The sequence below is a fragment of the Schistocerca serialis genome, chromosome 4 (assembly GCF_023864345.2).
Source record: "Schistocerca serialis cubense isolate TAMUIC-IGC-003099 chromosome 4, iqSchSeri2.2, whole genome shotgun sequence".
Lineage (NCBI taxonomy): Eukaryota > Metazoa > Arthropoda > Insecta > Orthoptera > Acrididae > Schistocerca > Schistocerca serialis.
The window spans coordinates 236,437,913-236,461,706 of NC_064641.1; the positions used below are offsets into that span (position 1 = coordinate 236,437,913).

Below are 23,794 nucleotides of genomic sequence, written 5' to 3' on the forward strand. Positions count from 1 at the left end.
ACCGGTACCCCCCCCCGGTTATTGATCTGTAGCGTAGCCCGACTGAGGTTAGGTTGGGATGTTTTTTTTTGGCAGGGGGGGTCAGGGGGGGGCGCAGCCCCCCCCTGCAACGCATAGAGTTCTGCTACAGCAAGTGTTAGCTGTGGAGTTTGTCTTGCAATGGGAGCCTTCCAAATGAGCCCCGTGAACTGCCTTCTTATAGAAGCTTGTGCCCAATTTTAGCTGCTCTGCGGCAGACTTTTAACCTCCCTAGCACCCTGACTACAGTGTTGGGCAACAATGCCTCAACAGCAGATTTAGTTTTATGTTTTATTTGTGAGTGGGGGTTTTTATCGTATCATCTAAGGGTGGGTGTCTGGCCTCCTCTCCAAGGCCTCCACCCTCCCTTCGATTTCACTCTGTCATCATTTCTGTGCATTTCATTTGCCTTTTTGTTTGTCTTTTCCCCTATATGTGTGTTCATCTCACCTAGTCTTTTTCCTGGACATTTTCGTGTGTCTCAGAGTAACTGGCTCATGCTCTTTTATTCTTATGATCAGCCAGCTCAGACCATCTGCTCTATGGTTATAATACCTTCCTCTGCTTTTCCTTGTGGTGTATGTCCTCCCCCCCCCCCCCCCCCCCCCCTTTATTTGTTCCTCTCTTTCGTTTTCTCTTTCGACGTGGTTCCCTGTTCCTTTTACCCCCTTTTACCTCCACCAATTAAATTTGAGTGTTGTTTTACCTTGAGCCTTGTTTACATGAGGAAAAAGGGATTTGATGACCCTGTAGTTTGGTCCCTTTATATCACAAACCAACCAACCAACCTCTCACACCAAGCTTTCAATATGTTTTCCTTCCTTCATGGGCACTGCTCAATTGGAAGTGGTTGATAACTTACTTAAAAGTAATCATTTCTAACTTACAATATTGATAAAAAATAAAGCAATGTTGGAAAGAAACCATTGACATGGATGTTTATCAAGTATAACTGGTGTCTGTGCATCGAAGAAAAATTCTTTTGAAACCAGGGAAGGATTACACTTACCGCAGCAGTTATAGTGTTAACCTCTCTAACTGTATAGTGAACCATTCTCTTAAGTGGATTCTGAAGTACCAACAACTGTTTAGTTGCGCTGTGAGTTTGAGAGATTCCATTGCATCACTGATAACCTATTTCTTCTGAATGTGTCTACAACATAGGTTATTCTATCCAACTGTCATATCATAGATGTTTTCTTCATATCTAAAGGAGGCCTATGGCATCACTTGGAAGATCATAATAAGCTTGGGCAACTCCACCATGGGGCTCCCCGAGACACATTTCAGTCTTTACATAGTCCTTCCTATCTGGGTGGATCTTCAATTATTGAGTCAAGGAAGCCCTGTCTGTTAAACATGAACAGGAGAATTGTTTCAATTAGAAGGTCATCGTGGACATGGCCACATTTTCTGTCACTATTAACAATATAATATCCAAGATTCAGAGGCTAGTACAGGCTCCCCTTCTCATACTCATTTTTTAAAACAAATATTTTATCATTTATTATTATTACTGTTTGCTCCTCTTCTAAGCTTCCTATGGCAGCACAATATACACAGCTGGCAATCAAGAAGTTGTAGGGGAAGATGCTGGATACCAGTTTCATGTTTTTACCAGAGGAAAGCAGTGGTGGTCATTTATGCTATTCAAGATGGTCCATGTGTAACAATGTTATGAAGATGAATGAATTAGCAATCAGATCTTAAGATGTCCTAATTTAGCATAACTGGCTGTTATTAGCCTTTCCATGTTATACTATTTCACTACTGCACTCAGATATGTCTCATTATTTAACAAAGAAAGTAATCAATTATTGATAAAATAATCTAAATGGGCAGATACAAAAATCTACTCATCAAGCAGTGGGAAGGGTACACACACACACACACACACACACACACACACACACACACACACACACACACACACACAAGGATTTAACTTTCACAAGCTTTTGAAGCTAGTGACTCCTTCTGGCAGAAGGGTTGAAGGGGGGGGGGATGGAAGGGGTGAAGGAGAAGGACTGGAGAGGTTTAGGGAAAGGAGTACAGTTTAGAAGTCACTCAGAACCCTGGGTCTGGGGAGACTTACTGGACAGGATGAGAAGGAAAGACTGATTGTTGAGACTGCACTGGATGAGATTTGAAAACCTGATAGCTTAAAGGTGGGAGACAGGGTAATATGCAAGACAGAGATCATGACTAAAACATTGTGAATGAGTTAATAAGAGTGATTCCCTTCTTCCCCCAGACAATAGTTTCTCAGAACTCTGCAGGTGGGAACTACAACAACAACATGTCCTTGGTTATCGCTACCCAACTGGTGTTAATTGACATTAATTTCTTCAGTCTCAGCATTTATTCACAATAACTACTCTTTTATACACTCCATTTCAGTTTTCTACATCTTTCATTTTCTGATTAGTCTGTTTTTCGCTGTCCCCCGTCCCACCTCTGTTACATACAAGGCACTTAGCTTCTCACTCTTATTAACTCATGCATGATGTTTTAGTTGTAATCTCTGTCTTGCATATTACCCTGTCTTCCACCTTTAAGCTGTCAAGTTTTTAGGACTCGACCAGTGCAGTCCCCAACAATCAGTCTTTCCTTCTCATCCCATCTAGTAAGTCTCCTCTGACTTGGGGTTCTGGATGGCTTCTAAACTGTACCTCTTTCTCCAAACCTCTCCAGTCCTTTTCCTTCACCCCTCTACCTTCCCCTTCAACTCTGAGACAGAGTTGACATCTGAGATGGTCTGACATGTTTTGTTGAGAATAGATCTGGGGATGTTGCTGAACATAGGAATACCTCAACATCACCATGATGGTGTGGCATGAGAGGTAAAACATGAGAGGACATTAATTGTCTGTGCCATACCACTATGCTACCAGTCTCGTCAGTCACTACCACTCATGGCCTGGTATCAGATGGTTCAAATGGCTCTAAGCACTATGGGACTTAACTTCTGAGGTCATCAGTCACCTAGACTTAGAACTACTTAATCCTAACTAACCTAAGGACATCACACACATCCATGCCCGAGGCAGGATTCGAACGTGGGACCGTAGCAGCAGCACGGTTCCGGACTGAAGCGCCTAGCATCACTTGGCCACAGCGGCCGGGATGGCCTGCTATCATACCCAGTGGCTCCCTGCACATTGCCATCAGGAGAAACACTGTTTTTTACTCCAAAACACTGAAATAATTTGTTTTTTCCCAGGCAGCCTCGTATTTGGGATAATGGTCATCCAGGGTAGAGCAGAATTGTGATTCATTGCTGAACACATCGTGACACCATGTATCAGCTGTCCATGCTTCTCTGTCATAGCTCCACTCCAAATGCAGAAGTTTGTGTTGTAGTGTTAATGGAAACCTATGTATGAGATGGCAATAACTTAGTCCAGCTGCTAGGATGGTATAGGATGACAAAGAATGCAGGGATCACAGGATGAGTATACCTGCCCTCATATTCTCATGCAGTCCAACATCAGGTTGGTGTCATACCTGAATACCCCACAAATCTGGATACTGCATGATTTTACCAGCCAGCCAAAATTTACCTACAATTAGGCCCCTTTCAAACTCTGTTGGGTGCTGATAATGCTGCCTCACGCAGTGACTACTCAACATGTGTTGCTGCTCATTCCCCCTATATACCCTATCAGACCTCATAACAGGCCTAAACAGGACCAGTACTAATGCACTCTGGTGGTTGTTCTAGCTCTTACAGAGAAGTTACATACTGACTGGTAGTGTGTACATGTATGGTTGACATTCAACCATTTCTTCTACGCACTTTACACTCTTTTGTCAGTATGTAATTATACACGACTAATCACACCACACAATAATATGTTTAGTTACAGAAAACTTTTAAATGCTAATATCCTCCCCAGGCATCTCAGAGAATTCTTAATGTCATAAAATGAATTACCTGACAGCCACCCGTACCACTTAATTAAAAAAAAAAAAAAAAATTATCCATAGACTGTACCTGAATTAGTAGTTTATTGAACATTTTGAGTGGGTTTACTTTGTGGGAATTTCGTGTTCTTAGTAATCTGTGGCATGGTATGTCTGAATTACCCTTTGCTCTGGTGTTATGTTCATGCATTTCCCCTCTGGCAATAAATTCTGAAATATTATTTTTAATATAGACTACAGACACATAAATGTATAAGTTTATAATTGTGAGTATTCTGAGTTTGGAAAAAAGAGGATGACAGTGCTCTGTATGACCTCTTTTAGATATTATGCGTAAGACATTTTTTTGTAATTTCAAGATCTTCTTGATGTGAGGGGAGTGCCTGCATATAATCAGACCATATGATACCTGTGACAGGAATAGCCCAAAGCATGTACCCAAAGGTATTCCAAGCTCACCACCTCCCTCAGTTTCAAGATAATTTTCAATTCAAGATATTTTTCACATATGTGATTGTCATGTTCCTCCCAATAGAGTTCTCAGACAATGTGAATACCTAAGAGTCTTAATGACTTATTGCCTACTTCATTTGATATTCCGATTAGAAATTGTTTGGTTTTATCAGGATTGCACAGGAGCTTATCGGCTGCAAACCAGTCCAGGGCCTTATCAGGTGCTTCTTTTGTTACGCTGTTCAGATCTGCAATGGTCTAATGTGTGGTAAGTAGCATTGTGAGACCATGCAATAATTTTGCATTCTAATATCTAACACAGTTTGTTGCAAATGGCAGCTTATCTTATAACCTTTTTTTGTGGGTACACCTCCACATGTGCACCTTTTGTTGCCCATAGAACATCTCTGCAGTACTCAATTTCTCGCCATATCTTTGACAACATTTCTCTTGTCAGCACCTCTACTGCATATTGTATTTGTGTTGAGAGAATTTGCACATCAGGAACTGATGAACTGAACACTTTATCCTTAACATACCCCCCCCCCTCCCCCCCCCCCCCCCCAAAAAAAGTAAAGAGGGATTATGTCTCATGAACATATCAGGTATGGTGTTAGACTATCTCTACTGGTCAATCTGCCTGGAAAGCTTTCATCCAAGAACTGCATCATCTTGTTGGAACACACCACATAGTTGAAATTCCTGTAACTCCCCCCCTCCCCCCCCCAAAAAAAAGTAAAGAGGGATTATGTCTCATGAACATATCAGGTATGGTGTTAGACTATCTCTACTGGTCAATCTGCCTGGAAAGCTTTCATCCAAGAACTGCATCATCTTGTTGGAACACACCACATAGTTGAAATTCCTGTAACTAAGGTCCAGTGATAACTCTCAATATGTTAAGGAAACTGTTGCTGTAATGGAAGGCTCAGTGAAAGAGAATGGCCCAATAATTATGTTGTGCATTAAGCCACACCAGATATTCACTGTCAGGTTGTTCAGCATCTCCTGTACCATGATATATGGTTTCTCCGACCCTTAGATCTGAACATTATGCTTGTTTAATTTCCTGGAAATTTAAAAAGTCTTCATCAGAAAAACTCTGTTAAGATACTCATTGTCTGTAGCAATTCATAACAATTCATTCCAGCATGCTCCTAGCAAATCAGCAAATTTAGGCCTATCATATTGCTGTAAAGCTTGCAGGAGTTCCACTTGGTATTCAGGGAAATGTAGCTGTTTATGTAAAATCTTCACCACAGTGCTCTTAGGTATGCCAGTTTCTCTGGAAACTCAATGCATCAGTTTCCATGTACAGTTTGAAATGCTGTATGCACTGTATCAGCAGTGTTGTCTTTCACTTCAGGACTGCCATTTCTGGTATTGTCACCAATACTGCCAAGTGTTTTTAGCCCTTTCAGATCCACTGTCAGATTACATCTAACATTATGATTTTTGACATCACGATTTTCTGATATGGCTCCAATCTTTGACAATGTCTGAAATATTTCCATTATTGTGCTTTCCATCCACTCCATTGCTGGAACTCATTAGGTGCATGGCAGCACTCAGTACAAAGATCTGACATCTCAAAACATGTTGCATTCAGATGTTTCTAGTAAGATAATGGCTGGTAGGAAACAAGTAAGTGATGATGATTTTGCCAGCTGGCTCCTTGAAGACATTGCAAATGAAAGAGAATTTAGTGTTGAAAGCGATCAGGAAGAAACTTCTGCCGTGTGCTGTGAAACAGGTTCTTCTGAATCAGAATCTACTGACAGAGTGGAAAGTAATGAAGAGACACAACCTTGTAATCTACCCCTCCTTCCTGCTTGCAGCTACCATCCACATTAGTCTTTTATGAAGATCTGAGAGGAGCAAAGATTACAATAAACTTTCTAGTTTAATTATCTTTTCACATAGAGCTGGATCCAGTTCTTCTTGTCAAGGGGTCTGATTCTTGAACCTCAAATTCTCACATTTTAGGTCCTCATGGTTGAATTGATCTAAATAAATTTGAAGATTGTTGTTGCAGAATTTTTAGTGTTACTTTAATATGTTTTGTCACATTTTAGTATATCATACAGTCTTCACATTAACAAAGCCAAAATTACATTGTTCGCACAAAATACAAAAATACGTCCGACATGCTTACTACTCTCTCACTCAGCAGAAATAACAATATTCCAAAGGGTTTACAATTTATCTTGTCAAATGAATTTCTATTATTTCCTGTTACATTATTACTTTTGATTATTATTCATGAATGAATCCAGGAATAAACATAGTAATCAGTACAGTGTTGCATAATTAATTATAGAAATTTTAAGTGTGCTAATAGTTTGTAATTTCAGGTGTTTCAAAAAAAAAAAAAAAAAAAAAAAAAAAAAAAAAAAAAAAAAAAAAAAAAAAAAAAAAAAACAAATAAATAAATAAATAAATTACATTTAGAGCTAGTACTTAATTGAATATAACATCAAAAATATCATACTTCCTTGTCATAAGCTGGCTGCTGTGGCTGAGCGGTTCTAGGCACTTCAGTCTGGAACTGCGCTGTTGCTACGGTCACAGGTTCGAATCCTGCTCGGGCATAGATGTGTGTGATGTCCTTAGGTTAGTTAGGTTTGAGTAGTTCTAAACTTAGAGGACTGATGACCTCAGATGTTAAGTCCCATAGTACTTGGAGCCATTTGAACCTTTTCATAAATTTTAGGTTGAAATATAACATAGTGTGTATAAAATAACATGAAAATTTTAAGAAAAGCAGCTGAGATAATACTGACCTTTTCAAAATTCAAAAAATAATGCTGGTATCAACAGCTGCTGTTGAGGAAAAGTAATGTTAGAGGGTGTCCTGTTACAACCTGTAAAAAATACCTGGAAAAATATCATGATGGCAATGATGATCTCGTGAAGTTTCATTTTTCGGCCATGCAACGAGGTTTCACCAATCCTTAGGGAGTTCAACCAACATCTGAACTTGAATATTTCCAACTCTTCTTCACTGACAGTTTTATTAGTGGAGTCGTGAATTAGAAGAATTGAAGGCTTTCTTTGGTGTAATATTGGACATGGCCTTGAATTTTCACAGGAGACTGGCTAGAATGAACTCCATTTTTCAATGATGATTACTCTGGTCTCTCTCTCTCTCTCTCTCTCTCTTTTTCAAATATTTTGGAAGCCGCATTTAGTTTTTCAATGTATGAGGGGGATCAGGGTGAAGAATGTTGGTGTGTATATTGACAGTATATGAAAAGAATTGTATGTACCAAACAGAAGTGCAGTTGTAGATGAGAGCATGGTAGGATTCAAAGGCGGAACTCAGTTCAAGTGGTATAATCTGAAGAAGCCTACAAAATGGAGTTTATGATCTATCTTTCTGTGTGAATCAGAAAATGGTTTTTCTCTGATCCCATGTTATGGAAAGACATCTACAGAAAGCTTAATTTGCCCTACTTTACCTTTTGCAACTCAAACAGCAGTTCATTTGGCACAGCAATTGCTAACTTGTGCAGTTGGTTCAGGCTATCACATCTTTACTGACAGGTTCTACAAGAGCCCTCAGTTTGCTCAGGAATACACAAAATGAAATTTCTTCTAACAGGTACAGTTATGCCTTCTAGGAAGAATTTTTCATGAGATTTGAAGAAGTCAAAACTTGCTGAATATAAGTTTTGTGCCTATCAAAGTGAGATTAAAATTATGTGACAATGTTGTTAAACCCAAGTGATCACTGGTTGTAGAAAGAAACAGTCTGTGCAGTTCCCGAAACCCACTGTTATTATGGAATACATGAAGTTTATGGGAGGAGTGACAGGGCTGAACAGTACTGTGGTTACTATGGTTTTGCAAGATCGTACAAGTGGTTAAATAATATCTCTTTGGCTGATTGAGGTGGCTGTAATGAACAGTTATATTCTTCTCTCAATAGTAAAAAGAATGTGGAGAACTGCAGACTCATCTTTCATATAGAAGAAATCTAATCAGATAGATAGTTGGCCAGGTGAGAATTACACACATTTTATTATTCTTTTTTTTTTTTTTTTTAAAAAAACCAACAAAGGAGAGCATGATTTGTAGAAAATGCAAGGGTTAAGGAGGAAGATGAGAAAGAATTTTCTACTGTGAATCATGTAAGAGGAAGCCTGGACTTCACCCTGGAGAACATGTTAAGAAGTACCACATAGAAGGAAATTATAAACAATCATAAACAAAAACACCGTATGTAGTTTCAAAAACTAATGTAAAAGAAAATATAGTTGTTAAGTGAACTCACATCGCATTTTTTTAAACAGCATTGTAATAACCCATGATTCCTTGCATCCTTATCTGCATAAAATAAATAAGACAGTGGAAACTCCAGGTTGAAATATTAACAATATTAGGAAAAGGATAGATTGCTACTTACCATAAAGATGATCTGTTGAGTTGCAGACAGGCACAACGAAAAGACTGTTTGCCTTCTCCAGCAAAGAAAATACACACGTTCACATAAGCAAGCACACCTCATGCACAAATGACTGCTACCACCAGCAGCTCTGACCTGAATGCGACTGCCACTTGAATAGCAGCCTCTTGTGTGAATGTATGTGTGTGTTTTCCTTATTGAAGAAGGCTTTGGCTGAAAGCTATAATGTGTAAGAGTCTTTTTTTTTATGCCTATCTGTAACTCAGTGGGTCACCTTTAAGGTGAATAACAATCTGTCCTGTTCTTAAGATGGTTAAAATGAATAAGAGCTGGGGAGAATACAGTGAGTAGGAAAACTGGATTGTAGAGGACTGAACTATTCATATCATCCTTTGGTACTCTTCACATCTGGTGGATCTTGACCATAGGCTCATCAGAAATGTCACTGATCTGTAATAGATTCGCATGTTTCATGTGAAACTTCAAGAGACATTATGCTTTTTCCTACATAAATGCCATTGTGACAGCAGCACTTCAGAATTACGTAATCTGTAAGAAGAGAGAGAGAGAGAGAGAGAGAGAGAGAGAGAGAGAGAGAGAGAGAGAAAACTGTTGAGAGCACATGTAGGCAGGTAGCATAAAACCTTCATGAGTTAAGCTACCGTTTGAAATGAATTGTGTAACTGTATCTAGGATAGCTCCTTACTAACACATTTTTTTAACCAAGGATGCCCACTCTGCGAGTGTAATGACTGCACAGTCTTCCTTCAGTACTGGTTTTCTAAACTTTCCCAACCAGTTTCTGTGCGAACTATATAATTTTTCTTCCAAAGATTCCTTGTAAGTTCTCTGAGCATCCCTGTCAACATTTTTCTATTGGCTACACTAACCTGTTACAGTGGTAGAAGTGTGTCTTGAATGTTTTTGATGTCTGTTGCTGTGCTTATTTGATAAGGATTCCAAACACTGGAACAGAACCATTGGTCTTTATCATGTCTTTTACGTAATTTGCTTTACACATGCACTGTAGTAAAAGATTTATTCACCTTTCTATTAATAATTTTACTAGTTCATCGCAGTTTCATATCACTTCTTAATATTATTCCTATATACTTGTACTATTATTTTGCTCCAGATGTTTGTTACTAATCTTTTAATCAGATGTCACAAAACTTTTTCTCTTTTCTTTATAGGCAGTACAGACCTCGTCTTTTGGTCTGCTTTAGATCCCTTTGTATATGTGTGTGTGTGTGTGTGTGGGGGGGGGGGTAGTACTCTACATTTGATTCAGTCATCTTTGATAAGTTGTCTACATTCATGTGATTTCTTATTATGTATTCATCAATTTTCTAATTATTGTTGTTACTGGGAGTTGCATGCTGAGTTAACTGGTATGACAGTTCTAAAAGTTTGTTTTTTATCATAGTCAAAAATCACATGTTACGGAAGGATCATTTTCTCCTGACAGAGCCATCATCATTTATTTCTCTCTTCCAGCTCTGCAGGAAACTTACTACTTGAGCGTTGCCACCAGCATAATTGGTTGGAATAATTTTCCTTCCTTTGCCGTAATTCCTGCTGACCATGTTAAGCGACGTTTCTGATGGTGGAGAAAAAAACTGCTGCAATTGTGTCTGCTAGTTGCTGATTCCTATGTGATGATTTAAGTGAAAAGTCTGTCAAGAAGTGCTGCCATGAGTACACTTCAGAGGTCTGCCTCTAGCATTTATACTTGTTCAAATTGTTTGGTGCACATAATCCAGTGAATGTCAGTGTAGTCACTTTGGATGCTGGGAGCAATTGCATTCGACTTCCTGCTTGCTTATTAAAGAGTCATAGGCTTGAATGGCCCAACCATCTACTTTGGGAAATGACGAAAATCCACTTGTCTGATTTTTACACTGTAAAAAAACATTTAAACTTCTATTACTATGCCACATTTTTTCATGACCTTATTTTTTTCTTTGTGGGAAAAAAAGGTAATAATTTTGTTGTACATCATTTTGTAGTTCCATAATGTTTCTCAGTCAATTTTGAAGAAAGTTGTCGTTAAACGCTGATTGTTTCACATCTGTTAGTGTGAAATCTTACCTTGTTAACAAATTATTTACTTTTTCAAAATTTGTAACAGTCGTTACGAAATGATGCTATTTGTATAGCATGTGAACTTGATTTAAAACCTGGTATTGAGAAAGTGTAACAGCTTGCAGCTTATTGATCACTAAGTTTTACACCATACATTATTGTGACACTATCATGTAGGTGTGATTGTGTATAGCACAACTAGATTGATGTGAGTATAGTTCCATCAGCTAGTGGTGATTCTCATATATCAGAAGCAACACTGGTCTGTAGGCACACAAAGATGCAGTGACGGTCACAACATGAGAGTGGTGAGTGCACCAGGCAGCGTGGTGTCAGCTCTCTCTACAGTTTAGTAAATGCTCTTTAAACAATTCCTTTAAGAAATATATATGTAGGGTGATTCTTATTAACATTTAAAAACACTAAAGTGACATAGACACTGCTCACTGTTTCATGTAATTTACTGCAAGACACATGTCAGGAAATGCCCCAAAAGTGGATGAAAAATGTTCAGCATGTGGGGTCACCAGATGGCATACCACGGTGCACATGCAGTGGTTGGGTTTGTCGATCCTACACTCACCTGTAGGAGGCAGTGCTACACATTTGCACAGAGATGCAAATTTCAAATATTTTTTGTTAATGCGATCTTTTGTAAATGTAGAAGTTACAAAATTACTCTCCTCACTGTAAACAACCAAAAGCTGTTCTTATTTTGCATTTCTTTCCTTTTGTCCCTTTTTTTGTTTACATATGTTATTTAGTAAAGAAAACATCTGTCATTTACTGGTAACAACAAAATTCAGAAGCTTATACACATTTATTTATGATGAAATACAGAAGTTTTTTGTTGTTCTGTTCTTTGAAGTGAACCAGTGCTAGCCATGAGACTGGTAAATAAAATAATAAAACTTACCTCAATGTAGATACATAATCCTCTAAACCAATGAAAAAAATACTGCCTCCCACATGCAAGATTCAAACTGTGAGCCCCACACATTAAAGCTGTGCATGTAAGCCCAGAGTCACACCAATGTGAATACTTGACTGGAGTGGTGCTAATTAGGTGTGAAGACTGATAGGTTCAACTGCTGTATGTGCGGTGACGTACATCATCTGGCAAAATCACATGTTCAATAATTTGTCATCCAGTTCTGGGGTATTACCCAAAATTGTTGGGCACATGTGTCTTATATTATGTCTCAGAGTCATTTGGAGGCTTTTAAGCTCCAATAAGTGTGTGTGTGTGTGTGTGTGTGTGTGTGTGTGTGTGTGTGTGTGTGTGTGTAGTTTTAAAAACTGTCACTAGCATTCTTACTTACAAAGAAATGTAAAATAAACAACAAAGAAAATTATCTAAATATTTAAAAAAATTACCTTAAAATTCAAATGACCATTACCATAAAATTTTAAATCCAATTATTTGCCAAAAATCCTGGACACTGCACTTCTCAGTGCATGAAAAACAATTTTTGTATTGTCATCTTAATATGCAAACTTACAATTATTCTGTTTATACACACAAAATAAATTGAGGGAACACACCAAATTCATCTTGTGGTGAGAGTTGTTGGACTTCATAAATGGCTATTGAACATGAAGCTAAAGCAGTTGCTGCAACCTCTCACTCCCTTTTTGACCAACCAACTCCTTGGCTACACTCATTGATGTACACTCAGCAATACCTTTCAAATCTGGTGTGGACCTCTGAACATAGTGGCAATGAACATTTCTTATAGACCACATCACAGAGATCTAAATAGTGTCAGAAATCAGATGCAGTTCTCAGATCATATGATTTCCAATTATTACCAAGGCAGAATGTAATCACTCATCACACATGCAAACGAAACAAATTATGATTTGCATTTCCTCATCATAGACACAAATATTTATTAAAATTTTCCAGCTTGTGGAGGGATCACAGGAATCCTACACAGTGAATTGGATCTCTTTCCCCCATATCATTGTCCTTGCTGTTGAAGTACATGTCATACATTAGTGGGAGAATGATAGACAATTAGCTGTGGTTGGAAAGTGGATGTTTTGACTGGAAACATGCTCTCTATTTTGGGTGGTGGCATAAAATATCAAATGCCTATTGATTTTTATTTCTTTGCCTAATCTTTGCACAAAGTGTTAAGAATGAAAACCCGGCCAATTCATAAAAGTGATTTTCAACATTGTGAGGTATTTAAACTTTTTTATAGTTCTTATCCACTTATCCTTTTTTAGCATTTTCATCAATTATATTCATAGTCTTTTCTGGCAGTTTCAGTTTATTATACCAAATATTAAATTATTTTAAATAGTAATGACTATACAAGCACCAGTCTGTAACCCAGACAGTAATATAAAACAATAGAAACTCTGGCTTGGAATACCAACAATATTAGCGAAAGAGTAGGTTGCTACTCATCATAAAGATGATACACAGAGATGTAGAGAAGCACAACAAACAGAGTCTTACACATTTAGCTTTCAGCCGAAACCTTATTTCAGAAAAGAAATCACACACAGTTTCACACAAGAAGGTACACGTTCTGCACACGTGACCACCATCTCTGACTTGACCATCTGAGCTGCTGGAGATGGTGGTCATGCGTGCATGAGGTGTGCCTGCTTGTGTGAATGTGTGTGTGTTTTCTTTTCTGAAGAAGGCTTTGGCCAAAAGCAAAATATGTAACAATTTCTTCTTTAAGCCTGTCTGCCACTCTGTGTATCATCTTTAAGCTAAGTAGCAACCTATCCTTTTTCTAATACTGTAAAGAGTAATAACAGTCAGCCAGGATTTTCACTGATCAAACTGGAAGAGCTTATTGTCCCAAAAGTAGCAGAGTTTGGTGGAAGTTATTCTTTTTACTAAAAATGAAAGTAATGTATCAAAGAGAGTTAAGAAATTTAGGAATGTCCACTTTCTTGGAAAATTTCATTGATGAAATCTTTTATGTGCCTGAAACTGATGTAGTAATGTTTAACCAAGTTTTCTGCACAAGACAGCACTTATATCCTGAGAAGATTTCATCACTGAATAATAAATTGTTTTCATTCCCAAAATAATTATGATGTTCCTATGTACTCGTAGCAAGCGTTTTGTTTAGTTTTGAGTGCAGAACACACACAATTTCCACTGCAGAGAGTACAAAACATATTTCACTTTTATCTTCTTTATATGTTTTATTGTCCCTGAAGGACTGAAGAAGGAGCTTGTGAATGTGCAGCCTTTCTGTCAAAGGATTCTGTGGAAGAAACACCACTTACAGTTCATTCGACAAGATTTAAAGCGAGCTGTGATGCTACAGGATCATTAACTTGCAAAAACCTTTGTTTATTTCTTGTAAGTAATATTATTTAAATTTTTGCTAACGGTTCTCAGTAATTTATTTAGAAAAGTAAGTAAACCCATTGCCAATGTCTTACTTCAAACATACAAAAACAATACAAAGACCCTGACTTAATGTTTCAAGTTTCAACAATTTGCATGTATTAGATTATTTCATTTATTTCCATTGCTGAACTCTTCACAATGTTTATTCATACTTTGGCATGGAGATGAAACTCATACATACCCACCTGTATGATGACCTTTTACAGATTCAAAGAGACTGTGAATCAATTCCCTGATTTTTCTCCTTTTAAGACCAAAGAATTTTCATTGATTTAACACATTTCAGATAGGAATAAATTCTCTTGTATATGGAAGCTGATGCAGGTGCCAAGCTTCAGTTGCTAACAAGGTAAATACGAAATATGAACAACTACTGATCGGCATTCTCAGTTGTGAAGCAAGAATTGTTGATACTGATTTTCTTCCTGGTGTATAAGTTATATCAGCACAGTAATTGCATCAGTAGCTTGAATTAACAACTGCAAACAATGGATGTGCATTTGACCAGTAAGTTGTGAGCAGACAAGTGTTAATCAATATACATGCAGCTGTAGTATTGTCGGCATTGTTGTCTAAAAAATCACAATAGAGGAATAAACTGAACATCTCTAAATCAAGTGATTAAGACATTCTCCAGAATATTTGTAGAAGAGAAATGTTTGGACACCTGCTGCGACTTGATTGAAATAAATGGAAAAGTGCAGAATGGGCATCTGATAGTTCGCTAAGACCAAAGAAAGTGAGTAGGTCATGCACAAGTTGAACAACATCCCAAAGAAATACTTTTCTGACAGTTTCAAATGGTTGAGTGTTCCATGCATTGTACTCAAGTTTGGTGACTTATGTAGAACATCTGAAGCATTGAAACCACATTCTTAACTTTTCCACTTTCTTTTTGTTACTCCCGTCGTGAAACTTTTTGGACAGACAAGTTACAACAATATGGGTTTGAGAGGTAGTGGACATACCCAAAAAGGGTAATCATGTAACCTGACAAACATATGAATAAGAAAGTTAATGTTGAGGAAACTGAAGATATACTTCAATTATTTGACAAAAAGGGGAAATACAAAAATTTTCAGAGAAATAAATACAGCAGTATAAACCACGTAAAAAGAGCAAGGAGGCTGAAGTATTATTGTTTCTCAAAATATCCATCTTTAAAATTCAAATACTTGTGCAACCATTCAAAGAAATTCTGCATAAATTTTTTCCATTCTGATGGTACTCCAAAAACATGTGAGGGAATATGGTATAGTTGTAGGTAAACAACTAGAATTCTCTCTTATACAGATTTATTCACACTTAGCGTCTACACAGATACAAGTCCGGAGGCTAACTGCCGTTAGCGTCCAACATGCTCTCCAAAGCCCTCTCCTCAAAGATAGCACACTTACGCACAGAACAAATATCGATTTTTATGGCGCACGAAGGCCAAGAAGCACGAAGGGCAGTGCCTCTGTCCATAGTGAGTCATGGCAACGCAGGGCAGACTTCAGGGTGCGATGCCATCGCTCGACAAGCCCATTGCTTTGGGGGTGGTATGCAGAAGTATGAATTTTGACAATACCACACATTTTACATAAGTCAGAGAAAACTGAAGACTCGAATTGTCGCCCCTGGTCAGTGGTGAGGTAAACAGGTGAGCCAAACCTAGAGATCCATGAATCTAAGAATGCTCGACTTACTGTCTCAGAGGTAATGTTTGGAATAGGCACAGCCTCAGCCCACCGAGTCATCCTGTCAATAGCTGTAAACAAGTAACGGAAACCCTCGGAGGGGGGCAAAGGACCTACGAGGTCGACATGAACATGGTGAAACCGGCCTGGAGGTTGGGCAAAACAGCCAAGGGATGGAGAAGTGTGCCTGGAAACTTTGTTCTGTTGACACACCATGCGTGCCCTTGCCCAAGACTGACAGTCACGGCGCATGTTTCTCCAGACAAACCGTTCAGCTACCAGCTGGGTGGAGGCTTTGACACCGGGGTGTGCTAATGTGTGTAGTTTGTCAAAGACCTGGTGTTGAAGAGGCTTAGGAATGAATGGCCGCAACGTACCAGTCGATTCATCACACCACACTAAGTCAGATATGCCAGGGAAAGTAGAGCGTACCGGTTGGAGAGAGGAGCTGTGGTCTGAAATTAACTGCATGGTATCGGGGTCTGCCGATTGCAACCGAGGTAGGTCCGTTAAGTCAATTAAGGTTGTGACAGCACCAACACGTGAGAGAAAATCAGCGACCACATTGTCCACTCCTCGGATGTAGCGAATGTCATTTGTAAATTGCAAGATGTAATCGATGTGACGAAAGCATCGTGGGGGCGGATCAGCCGCAGGATTTTTTATGGCAGGAACCAACGGCTTGTGATCAGTGAGCACATAGAAATCTCGTCCCTCAACATCAGTTCTGAAGTGTCTTATGGCCTCGTAAACTGCAAGTAGTTCTCTGTCGAATGCTGAGTATTTCTTCTGCGCGTTGTTTAGCTTTTTTGAGAAAAACTGCAGGGGGGTCGTAACATCGTTGTATGTCTGACTCAGTACTGCGCCGATAGCATTGTCACTAGCATCAGTAGTGATAAACATTGTGGTGTCCGCCCGTGGGTGAGCAATAGTGACAGCGGAGGCCAACAGCTGTTTGAGTTCATTAAATGCCTTGTCCATGTCTGGTGTCCATGGTACCTGGCGGGTGCCAGAAGTTTGTGGGCCAGCGAGAGCATCTGTGAGAGGAGCCTGCACCGCAGAAGCGGCTGGCAAATGTTTCCGGTAATAATTAACTGTTCCGATGAACCTGTGTATTCCCTGTAGGTCTGAGGGCATAGCATCTCGAGAACAGGCTTGATCTTGTTTTGTGGTGGTGTCAGACCGTCCGATGACACAACATAACTTAGGAATGTGACGGATGACTGGTGCAATTGAGTCTTTTTATTGTTCAGTTCAATACCAGCGGCTCCTAAAATATCTGTCACGACTTGAACACGCTCCTCACTCTGTTCTAAAGTAGAAGCAAAAATCAATATGTCGTCCATATATACGAAACAAAAGTCTAGATGGGATAAAGTTTGATTGATGAAACACTGCCACGTTTGGGGTGCATTTTTCAACCCAAACGGCATAAATTTGTATTGGAACAGCCTGAAGGGAGTGGTTATGGCAGTCTTTTCAATGTCCTCCGGAGCCATAGGAATCTGATGAAATGCATGCTTACAGTCCAAAACAGAGAAGTACTTTGCACCTGCGAGCGCATGATTGAAGTCTGCTATGTGTGGGACCGGATATTTATCAATGATGGTGCGGGCATTTAAAAGCCTATAGTCTCCGACCATACGCCAAGTACCGTCTTTCTTTTGGTCAAACAGGATAGGACTAGCCCAGCAACTGGAAGAAGGTTCAATTATTCCCTTTTGTAACAGATCGTCCAATTGTTCTTTTGCAATTTTCATAAATTCCGGCTTGAGGCGGCGTGGACGTTGCAATATGGGCGGCCCATCGGTTAGACGTAACCGATGAACTATGCCATTAGTGACTACTGCAATACGTGGCGCGCCACGATAGTCAGATGTCCGTGAAGCGGAGCAGGCAGTGGCAGACGGGCCAAGCTGTGGTGCTGAGGGCACGGAAGTACAGGTGTGCCACCCGCTCGTGGGCTGCGTAAAGGCCGCACACGTGTTAACATGGGCGAGGTTGGTACACTGGTTCTTGGTAGCGGGCCGTGCCGCTACGAGCGCTGTAGGCACGTGTGGGCGTGGCCGGACAGCAGATGGCCGTAGTTCATTGCCTCAAACTTGGCAAGTTAATTTTCCATTTGGAACGCAAGGAGCATGAGCTCTCGTGCATACCCTATCATTACAAAAGGGGGTGCTGACACAGTTTACAGAGTTCACAACATTGTTGTTAACGTGCGCGGGCACGGGAACACCAGATTGGCACGGACTTACCTTGTCTGTAGCCGACGAGTCGTCTGCTTGTAGTGCTGCGAGGTGTTGTTGTGTGGAGGCCAACTCGTGGTGTATGTCGCGGAGATGCAGCAGCATTTCCATACGTTCCATCCGCAACTTAGAAGACTTGGCGCACTCCACTAGCCACTTGTTTGTCCAAGATTGCAGCTCCAAGGATAGGTTTACACACTTCTTAGCACAGCACACATGTTTGGTGTTAGCCGAACTGTCACTCGGCGAAGCGAAAGGAATATGTTTGTTAAGGGAGGGGTAAAACACAGTATTTTGCACAAAATCTAGTGACAACTGATAGTGCTTGAGGAAATCAATTCCGAGAATAGGTTCTTCAATTGTTGACACTAGAAACGTCCACTCCAGCTTGCACTCGGGCGAAAGTTTCACTGTATACAAAGTGGAACCCTAACACTGTAGGGTAGACAAGTTCACTGCACAAAGTACTGTTTTGTATGGTTGCACTTTATTGGTTGCTAGGAGAACCGGCAGCAAAGAGACGTCTGCGCCAGTGTTTACCAGAAAACATACACCTGATCGTAAATCGCGAACATAGACTCGACCACACTTACTGTTATTGTCTGAAACGGAGTGCAATGTGGGATGGTGCCCGTTGTTTACATCGCAGGAGGTGGCACCGTAGCCTACCTGCGGTCGGAGTTTGGGTAAGAACACGGTGACTGGCATTTGTGAGCTTGCTCCCTGAATCTCGCGTGGAAGAAACAGTAAGGTTGGGCGGGCCTGTGCCCTTGTGGGTAGTTGCTAGGTGACGGAGTATGTGCCCCAGAGTCTTCCACAGAGGCCGATGCATTGTCGTTGCGAGGAGTTGAAGGTGCAGGCAGGGCGGCTAGTTTAAAAAACTTGTTATCAGCAGCACCGGACAAGGGCGTGGCGTCAGAAAGCGTCTTAGTGCGGTCACGTCCAGAATGCAGTGCACGGAGCTCACGTTGCCTGGCGGAGTATGCTCTGTCGACGGCGCGTAAACGTTCATTTACTGGCCTATCTTCATACGTAGAGATTGCAGTCTGGACAGGCAAAGGCAGCTTTTCAGTCCAGATTTCTGCGAGCGTGTCATCAGGCATAACTTGCTCATCGACGAGAATACGGATGCACTGCCACAGCTGGGACGGAGACCTGTCGCCGAGACACTCTTCGTAGATGAGCAGTCGCACATTTTCTCTCCTGGTTTTAGAGACGCTCTCCAGTATCGTTTGTTTCGCCACAGCATACTTCCCTGCTTGGGGGGGTGCTTTGACCAGATCATAAATTAAATCGACGCGGTCGTGAAGATGGTTCAAAGCACAGACAGTGAATGTTTGCTCAACCAGGTTAAATCAGAACTCTGGGTGAGCGGGTTTGAAGTCTGGTAATTTCGGCAGATTCAGCACTGCAGTCACCGCGGAGGTGCGCCTATTACTTCGGACGGAAGTAGGGTATACAGAAGATTGCGAGTCCGGATTATTGGCGTCCCGTAATGCGGGAATCGTGAAATTCACTTGACGGCGGGGGGGCGGCTGAGAAGCGACGGACGCTCGAACGGTGAGAGGATCGTAGTCAAAATGTGCATTCTCATTGACGTGGTAGCTCGGAGAGAAGCCACAAGTGCTTAAGTACGCCGGTGAATGTCCGTTATGCACACGGTGTTCACTCGACCATGAGTGGTGGGGCTGGTTGTAGATGTCGGAGTAATTACTATCCAGCACAGAATTGTTGACCTGATTAGAAGCAACACAAGGATCCCACACACGTCCACTAGGATGCACACTCGGTGTGATATTTGCTGTTTGGCGAGCATTGAACACCTGTTGACTAGACGGCGCGGAAGGATACACACATGGCGGGAACTGATTCGAGTTTGAATTTACTACTGGATTTTCCAAAGTAGTGAAACCTCGCTCGACGCCACGAACTGTATTGAACTGTGTGTTCGACACGGGAGTAGAAATGTTCCGACCAACACTCTGTGGAGAACACGTGGGAAGGTCCAGGCTAACACAGCCAGAGTCCACGACCGTTGGCGGTTGGAAGAAACTGGCGGCACTCGATAAATTCCACTGCATGTTCTGGCTGAAGGATTCCGAAGATTCTTGCGGCATGTCCACTACGACGGCAGGAGTGCTGGAGAGATGTTGCTGGAATCCGGGCGGCGGTGAATGCTTGAAAGGCCATTGTCTGGAGCTGAACAAAGGCCTTCGCGATTGCGGAGAAACCCGACACGGTAGGCGCGTAAATAACCTTCAGGCGGTAACTCAGACGCGTATTACACAAAAATGGGGTCCCCAGTGAGGGAATATGGTATAGTTGTAGGTAAACAACTAGAATTCTCTCTTATACAGATTTATTCACACTTAGCGTCTACACAGATACAAGTCCGGAGGCTAACTGCCGTTAGCGTCCAACATGCTCTCCAAAGCCCTCTCCTCAAAGATAGCACACTTACGCACAGAACAAATATCGATTTTTATGGTGCTCTACGCCACACATGGTTTTTGGAGGATTTGACATTGTTTTTGAGGTGATGAAAATCTTTTTCCATGCATTTGTTTGTTTCTTAGAAGTGAATCAAAATGAGTCATTAGGCAGTAAATCAGGTGAATACAGGAAATAAGACATTGATTTGATGTTTCTTGCTATCAAATAGTCAAATATTTAATGAGCTGTGTGGATACTGACATTGTCAGATAAAGAATAATGTGATATTTTAGCAAATAAATACATCTGTAGCAAACAAGTAATGATAAACCATTCAGAATAAATCATTTTGCAATCCTCCAAAGCAATAGCTGTGATATGTTTTATATAACCAAAGAAACAAGTGATCATTTTCCTGGAAATGCTTCACAAGTGAACCACCATTATATGTTATGGTTCACTGTGTAACACCCAGACAATTGATTGCTGCTTAGTTTCCTATTCATATGAAGATATGTCTGTTACTTCTGCTGTTATGATGTTGTATATGACATGTGAATTTCCTCTGTTTAATTTTATGAACAATTTCCTACACCAATTGACACAAGTATGTTTCTGAGTTTATCAAATTGTGCAGGGTCCACTGAGAACAAATTATATAAAGTATAACACATTATTTGATATTCTTAGTATGTCTATAATTCATGGTAAGTTATGAGCTGATCCTTTAGAATCATGTTGCATGCAGCATCAATGTTTCCTGAAGCAACAGCTGAATTAGATTGACTCTCTTAAAATTAGTTGCTGATGGAAGTGTATGACAATAAAGAGATTCTACAAACCAATGGCAAACAGATTTTTTGGGGGAATCAATCATGAAAAGTTGAACAGAGCCATTCAAGGCTTTGTTGCTGAGTTAGGCTTTTACAAAAATATAAAAAAAGCATCCAACATAAATGGAATGAATTTTTCATTTCTTCACAACACTCTTTCTTTAAATGCTCACTGTAAACAAACTATTCAACCAGTTTCTGAGCTGTCAGTGTTGTGAGAAAAGCAAATTTCAAAACAATAATAATGTCATATTCAACATCAATCTCTAGTGGTTGTAAAAAAGTTACTCTTATTATGTTGCAGATTTACCCATGCAATTACATTCTACTACCACAGAGTTAGGCAGCACGTTGGAGGAACAGTTGATTAGCATTTGTGAGAAGTAGTGTTCAGATCTTGAATTTGGCATCCATGTTTTCAGTAAACCATTTCAGACAGATACTGAAGCAGGTTCCGAACCAAGAACACATTTGCTTTTGGGCCCTGTCATCAAAACCTGAGGTGTTTTCAACCTATTAATGATATCAACAGACTTAACGTCAAGGTACCTTCTGTTAATTTTATTGTATAGCTTAATTTAATTTGTTTGTGAGCTTCAGTATGTCATTGTTTGGAAGAGGGCATCTATTTGACTAAAGGTAAGGCAATATATGATTTGGCTGGGCAACGGTAATCTACTTTCAGTGATGACACCTTCATGTGAAGTGGCTATTAATTGTTTGCCTTGTTTTCCAGCTCCTACAAAAGAAAATGGGAATTCTTAAGGCTGGCTATAACTGTAAAGATGAAAATTACGCAATATATTTAAATTTTTTTGGGCTTCTCCTATATGTATTTCTATTTTATTATTAACATGTCTTTTATTTTACTGTGTAATGCATTTTCTATTATTGAGCAAGCACTAATGACTTAATATCATCTACTCTTTTCTTGAAAGAAATAAACGTATTTTGTATCTTACCAGCATTCTTAAGTTGTTGTTATTGTAATTTTTTCTTCTTCCCTCCACTTTCGTCTCTTCCTACTTCTGTCGCCATTTTCTTCAAAGGAAGATGCAAATATGACATTTATTGTCCTAATTAATGTGACTCCTGTTAGCAGCATTTAATTTCACTCTCAAGTGATGTGTATTGGTCGACTTTTGTATGTCTATTTTGCCAACAATACTGCCATAACAGTTTCCCTGTTCCTCTTATTACCACCTCCACCCTTCTTTCTGTTGTATGTGTTTTATTTTATTTTTTATAAGTGCAAGTGTCTTGATTCAGTTTTGACCGCTATCCTGAATCTTTTTAGTGATTTTTCATTCTGACCTCAGTATGTGGGCTAAGTTTGTGACTGCATGATTATGTTCTAACTCTCAGGCCTACTAATTTCAGCTTAGAAAATTGCTTAAACTGAACACAGAAGCTTGAACATACCCATCTACATCCTGTGTGAGACCTTGTCTGTTAAGTGTCCTGCTTTGTGGTAATTTATGTCCATTTACTTCCAGTGCTATCATTTATTCCAGCAAACATTATTTCACTTTGAAATCTATACTCTATACTACTATAGAAAAATAAGTTGGTGTTTAAGGCTGTTACCAAAATTATCGAAAATTTCTTGTCCAGTTTACTTCAAATTTTTACACAATATTCTACTAATGACTTAAGCTACATATTTTTAATATATAAGGTACATTCACAGTGTAGAAAGTGGAAATATTATTAGCAAAAATATCAAAAAGTCCCTGACCTATTTACTTCAAATTTTTAAACGATACTGTAATAAATGTTCAGATACCCTACACATCTTTTTTAAATATTTACACTATATAAACATGTAAATAAAAGCTGTGCTACTATATAAGGACAATGTGTTTAGGTTTGGTACCAAAAATCTGGAAATGTTCTTGAGCAGTTCATATTTTTACATGATACTCTAATAAATGTTCAGACAGATGTAGATAACATATTTTCTATATATATGGTATATAAATATATATCTATTACCTAGAGGGGAAACACTGTTATCTTTGTTGGCAAGAATCTCAGAAAGTTTTTTGGCAATTTCCTTCAAATAGTTATACAATGCTCTAATGTTTGGATGCAAATAAGCCACATATTTTTAAATATATATGGTATATAAATATATATGTATTGTATAAAGGGGTGAAGTTGTTAGCAACAATCTCAAAAAATTCTTGATTGATTTACTTGAAATTTTTATATAATACTGTAATAAACATTCAGACAGACAGGCTACATGTTTTTTTAATATATGCTATATCAATGTGTATATACTTCATAAAGTGGAAATCTTGTTAGCAAATTTCTCAAAA

At 39.5% G+C, this 23,794-nt stretch overlaps 1 protein-coding gene across 1 annotated transcript in view; it reads left to right on the plus strand.

Moving 5' to 3' along the window:
• LOC126474375 (uncharacterized) overlaps positions 1-23,794 on the plus strand; it is a 60,284-nt gene that overhangs the window by 14,381 nt on the left and 22,109 nt on the right. The window contains exon 3 of the mRNA XM_050101842.1: positions 14,084-14,228. Coding sequence (XP_049957799.1) covers positions 14,084-14,228 — 145 coding nt within the window. The remainder of the gene's footprint in view (positions 1-14,083; positions 14,229-23,794) is intronic.